At 41.0% G+C, this 6,000-nt stretch overlaps 1 protein-coding gene across 14 annotated transcripts in view; it reads right to left on the bottom strand.

Annotated features, from left to right (window-relative positions):
• Positions 1-417: 417 nt before the first annotated feature.
• gab1 (GRB2-associated binding protein 1) overlaps positions 418-6,000 on the bottom strand; it is a 63,148-nt gene continuing 57,565 nt past the window's right edge. For 11 of the 14 annotated variants that reach the window (XM_008419987.2, XM_008419961.2, XM_008419968.2 and 8 more), the window contains 2 exons: positions 2,859-2,987; positions 418-2,773 (listed from right to left, as the gene is read on the bottom strand). In XM_008419987.2, coding sequence (XP_008418209.1) covers positions 2,615-2,773; positions 2,859-2,987 — 288 coding nt within the window. In that variant the 3' untranslated portion in view covers positions 418-2,614. Of the gene's footprint in view, positions 2,774-2,858; positions 2,988-4,279; positions 4,356-6,000 lie in introns of those variants that run through there. The other 3 variants (XM_008419975.2, XM_008420045.2, XM_017305977.1) reach the window with 3 other exon arrangements.

Raw genomic sequence — 6,000 nt, 5'->3', positions numbered from 1 at the left:
CAACTGGGACTGTTTTGCTGCAGGAGGATCTGGTGCACTTCACAAAATAGATGTCATGATGAAAGATTATGTGGAAATATTAACATCTAAAGACATCAGCCAGGAAGTAAAAGCTCGGGCAACACAGTGGGTCAAAGTTCAAAGGCAATGCTAGCAAATACTGAGGCAATGGATGTAAACTTTTGATTCTTAAGGCATTAATAAATCTGATATTTTCTCATTATTGTGGCATTTCACCAATAGAAATAATTGTGGTTTATCAGTCTGACTTCAGACAGTAAGAAGAAAAAAGTTTTGTTTAATTTATGCACAACTGTATGCACTGCTCTGTTGGTCCATCACATTAAAGTAGGAAAAGTAAGCAGAGATTTAATGTTTACTGAACGCTGTGCTACAAAACAAAAGACAAACCAGGGATAAGATGTTGGTTTTTATTAGTTCAGTTTTCAAATTTAAATTTTCACTTGAGATTCGTTAGAAAACATCATCAGTTCTGCAGCCTGTATCACAAAGAACCTGCAACACGGAAAGACGGAAGTCAAAAGAAAATGACTCTGTAGGTCTTTTAAGAGATATGTGTTAATACAGCTGATGGCAAACTATTTACAGCAACGGTTTGATCGTATGGGAGCAACATGCTTGGGAGAGACGATGGGCTTGGTAAAGCCAGACGCATGGAGGCAGAATATTTCAGCTGCCTTAGTGCTTTAGAGCCAACTAGTCGAGGAAGTCAATTTCTCAAAACTTTGTGCCAGTTCAGTTTAAAATAAATTAAACTCATGAGGAGAAAGATGAGCAGAAGAGAACGGAGAAATGGATTTCTGACTCTAGTTTCTCAGCGGATGTCAAACTAAACTCCAGCTAATGTTCCTCCATTTGAATCAAGAATACTGAGCAAAAACCGGTCATGACGTCGACGCGATGAAATTACTCCAGAAATAAATTAGAGAAGGAAAGTTGTATTAGTGTACATTTATATATATATAAAAAAAAGTACCTGATTTTCTCTGTGTGACCCCGCTGTAATGCCTTTGCATAACTTATAGAAAACTAGTCACACTTTTTTAAATCTCAGTCATTCATTAAATCACAATCCTGAAAACCATCGAAGACCGGTAAAGAATTCCACCCTGCAGAATCCGTATACCTTCGAGTCAAAAACACGGTGGAGATTTCATACAAATAAAAAGGACACTTTTTTTTACCTGTTTATATACACAAAACACTTCTGTACAGCTTTTCACTTCCAGAAACAGACTGAAACATTCCCACTTCCGGAACAAATGGAAATCTGATCGGATTCAGTGATTGAAACTTTTAGCACTTGGTTATGTTCGACTGCCTTTGAATTCCAAGAATCGGTCCATCATACGGGATCCGGGTTTAACGCATCGACTCTGGATCCTGCTTTGAGTCGACGTGAGGCTGATCTGATCTACGACGCTTCGCACAAACATCCAGACGTCTAAATCTTTTCACATTTTGTCAGATTGCAACAACAGATTGCAGGATATTTTACTGGAATTTTATATAACAGTCTGCAACGATGTAATGCATAATTGTGAAGCGGAACGTGGTTTTCAAAAATATTTTTAGACAAAAAAATCTGAAAAGTGTGGAGTGCATTTGTACTCCACACTTTCAGGACTTCCCTTCACGACACAGCTGCGTGCACACTGACTTGGCAAACAATTTACTCGAAGGAATGAGAATCAAACTGAGAACCTCAACTCACTCAATTTCCTGTACATGATACATCGGGAGCAACGACTTGCCATCAGGAAAAACTAAATTCGTATTTAAAGATGTTTATTAGAGAACATCAGGTTTAGGTAATAGCGTAACTTCCCATTAATAAGCATTATTCAATGCTCCTACTAATAACGGCGCAGCTGCAAAACTACCAAAACACAGCCAGCCTCCAAAACTCACAGGCTGAAAAGGAGACAGCAGAGATCAAAAGCTCGTTGTCTTTCCGCTCCACAATTACGCACCAATTTGTCTTGGTTTACCACATAAAAACTCAATAAAAATACTTTCAAGTTTGTGGTTTAGCCTGACGGGATGTGGAAAAGTTCTCCGGGTGTGAATATTTTTGCAAGGCGCTACATTTGGCGTACATAAAAAAAGTAAAAATAGCGTGGAATAAAACCTCCCCCAGATAAAAACACCAGAAACTGAAAATTCAACACTGTTAAACCTGCGCTGCTATTTAGTACAGTTGCATTCGCAAGGAGTCGTGATTATGTTGTCGTGGGATTTCATTTACACCTCAAAGCAACGCCCAACAGCTTTACAACAAAAGGAAATGTTAACTCTGGATTAGCCTGCAGGTGTCGGGACAGACGAGTGGAAAAACAGCCCTTAATCCTCATCGAAGGCAGTGAATGTTTAAAGTTCATAGTCTGTTTAAGTCAAACCCCAGAAAGGCAAGTTCAGTTTATACGCCTGCTTTCATGCGGCATAAAGCTTATTTGTGGCCCGTATCGCGTGTCCAGACGGACACGCGTTCTGCTGCGCCTGATGAGCCAGCGGCTCTCGTTCTGTGGAAAGCCTCCCAGGCCCGGCAGCCTGGAGGTCCAGAAGGTGGGTTGGTGGTCTGGAATCAACGGGCTCATTTGGGTGCTTTGGAGAGGGTATCCGTCTCTGTGAACACGCGGTCTTCACTCCATGCCTCCCTGGTGCTCTTCAGGGCTTGTGTTCGTTGTTGGTCCACAACCACGTAGTCAACACGCTCGTCTGACGCAGAAATGCCGGTTCCATTGTTTTTCATCTGGGAAAACACAAAGCGGTCCGAAAATAAACACATGTAAGCTCCTAAAACGTAAAAAACCAACGTGGTGGTGCGCTGCTCCTACCTTCCGAGGTGGGGTAGACTTGCCAGATTCAAGATCCAAATCCAAGTACTCCACCTGTTTGTCTCCTTTGGGCTTCACCATGGGGCTACTCCCACCGTCCACAGGCAATGGTGCTGCCATCTTCATCATCTGCGTGAGCCAGGACAAGTTTGGTTTTGTGCTCGCCAAACAAAGCAAAAGCTCAAATCCAAATGAACTAATGTGTTGTCACAAAACCCATAATTCTTTAGGATTCATTCCATTTAACAAAACATCACTGGTGCAAAACCAAAGTTGCCAGTTTGTTCACTTTTAAGGTGTTCTGATTTATCAAGACACAATTTAAATAAATTAGCAAGAAACATTTAGCAAGACCTTCACACTGGATGAAAACCGTACACCAGTGTTAAAGGCGACCCATTATGTTTCTTTAAACACGTTAGAATAGGTCCATGAGCTACACCAAGCATGTTCATTACATGTCATTCATTTTTAGATGATGAGATTTTAGTTCTGCCTATTTTGAGCTCCTTTCAGAATAAGTTGTTTTAGGGTGTCTTGTCACTTTAAATCCAAATAAGCTGCTGCTGGCCAACTTGACATTTAAACTCGCACGTGAAAATGGCTGCAAACAGATGCGCAGATATAAAACTGTACAACTCTGAAAAGTAGTTTCTGAATTGTAACCGTTTATTTATATCACATTTTTTTAAGAGCTTGGCCTAAAAAAAATGTTTTTTTTAATGTTTTACATTTTTTAAATTTAAAAAATATTTAATTTTTAAGTTTTAGACTTAGAGACCAAAATGGAAGTACAAAAACTTTCAAAATGTGAATTTTGCATAATTGGTCCCTTTTAATGCCCCACCTTCAAGATCCAGCAGGAAGGTCTAGATTTTCCAGGACTTTGCAAAATTAAAAATACCCAGGTTCCCTGTTACACATGCAAATTAATGTTTTAGGTGGAAAAAAAGTTTCCTGACATTTAGCAAATAGAAATTATTTTGATAATTCTATCTAACCTAAAGCAAAAAAAGTTTGTTTGGATTTAACTTCAGAAAGTGAGAAAAAAATTTTGATGTGTCTTTTTATCAGTGCAATTATACTGATAACAAAAAAGAATTGTGGTTTTGTGACAACTCAAATGCATGTTGGGTCTAAAGGTAGCGTTAATTCTGCACTACAAGTACGGTGGAAACATTAGATCTAGGACGAGACAAAACTAGAACATAACTATTAAAGAAAGTGGTGGAAAATATCTAAAAACCCTTACAAAATTCCCCCAAACTCCTCAGTGTCCTGGCCACATTGACTGGAAAGTGACGACAGCACGGCTAAATCTGTGCAGGTTACTTTGTGATCTGATTGCAACACCTGAAAAGCCCCCAAAAAAACCTCTGGTGTTCTGACMGGGCAAGTCATTCATGTCTAACCCTGCTCACCTCCTCTATGGTGTCAAGTTCCTCCACCTCCCTCTTTACAGGGGTGATGGGGACTGTGCAGTAGAAGGACTCCTCTCTACAGAACGCAAGAAGGGGTGGAAGTAGCAAAGAATGAAGGGAAAAAAAAAAGAAAAGCAGATGGTTAAGACCAAAAATGCAGGATAAAGAAAATGAATGAAGCAGGAGCCGGAGGAAGCTGAGGAAGTGGGAAACTAGAGAAAAGAGGAAATGAATTGAGTGAAGAACGATCAACAAGACAGCAAACGGTATCAAAGCAAGTAAAAAAATGTTAACAGCAAAGAAATGGCTGAGAATAGCAAAGCAAAAATCAAAACAGTAATGTTAAGGCGTGGTGAGCCGCCTCTACAGTCATGGCCAAAAGTTTTGAGAATGATTCAAATGTTAAGTTTTACAAAGTCTACTGTTTCAGTTTTTATAATGGCAATTTGCATAAACTCCAGAATGTTATAAAGAGTGATCAGCTTAACAGCAATTAATTGCAAAGTCAATATTTGCCTAGAAAATGAACTTTAYCCCCCAAAACACATTTCAACTTCAGAGCAGCCTTAAAAGGACCAGCTAACATCATTTCAGTGATTGCTCCATCAACACAGGTGTGGGTGTTGATGAGGACAGGGCTGGAGATCAATCTGTCATGATTAAGTAAGAATGACACCACTGGACACKTTAAAAAGAGGCTGGTGCTTGGCATCATTGTTTCTCTTCTGTGAACCATGGTTATCTCTAAAGAAACACGTGCAGTCATCATTGCACTGCACAAAAATGGCCTAACAGGGAAGCTAGAAAGATTGCACCTCAGTCAACAATCTATCGCATCATCAAGAACTTCAAGGAAAGAGGCTCCATTTTTGCCAAAAAGGCTCCAGGGCGCCCAAGAAAGACCAGCAAGCGCCAGGACCATCTCTTAAAAGTGTTTCAGCTGCGGGATAGGGCTACCAGCAGTGCAGAGCTTGCTCAGGAATGGCAGCAGGCAGGTGWGRGTGCATCTGCACGCACTGTGASGCRGAGACTCTTGGAGCAAGGCCTGGTCTCWAGGAGGGCAGCAAAGAAGCCACTTCTCTCCAGGAAAAACATCAGGGACAGACTGATATTCTGCAAAAGGTACAGGGAGTGGACTGCTGAGGACTGGGGTAAAGTCATTTTCTCTGATGAATCCCCTTTCTGATTGTTTGGGACATCTGGAAAACAGCTTGTTGGGAGAWGACGAGGTGAGCACTACCACCAGTCTTGTCTCATGCCAACTGTAAAGCATCCTGAAACCATTCATGTGTGGGGTTGCTTCTCAGCCAAGGGAGTCGGCTCTCTCACAGTCTGGCCTAAAAACACAGCCATGAATAAAGAATGGTACCAGAATGTCCTCCAGAGCAACTTCTCCCAACCGTCCCAGAGCAGTTTGGTGATGAACAATGCCTTTTCCAGCATGATGGAGCACCTGGCCATAAAGCAAAGGTGATAACTAACTGGCTCAGGTAACAAAACATAGAGATTTTGGGTCCATGGCCTGAAAACTCCCCAAATCTTAATCCCATTGAAAACTTGTGGTCAATCATCAAGAGACGGGTGGACAAACAAAAACCTAGGAATTCTGACAAAATGCAAGCATTGATTGTGCAAGAATGGACTGCCGTCAGTCAGGATTTGGTCCAGAAGTTGATGGAGAGCATGCCAGAGAGAATTGCAGAAGTCCTGAAGAAGAGGGG

Source organism: Poecilia reticulata, linkage group LG1, assembly GCF_000633615.1.
Source record: "Poecilia reticulata strain Guanapo linkage group LG1, Guppy_female_1.0+MT, whole genome shotgun sequence".
Taxonomy (NCBI): Eukaryota; Metazoa; Chordata; class Actinopteri; order Cyprinodontiformes; family Poeciliidae; genus Poecilia; species Poecilia reticulata.
Note: the sequence above shows the minus strand (reverse complement) of the source record. Positions and strands in the feature narration are given on the sequence as shown.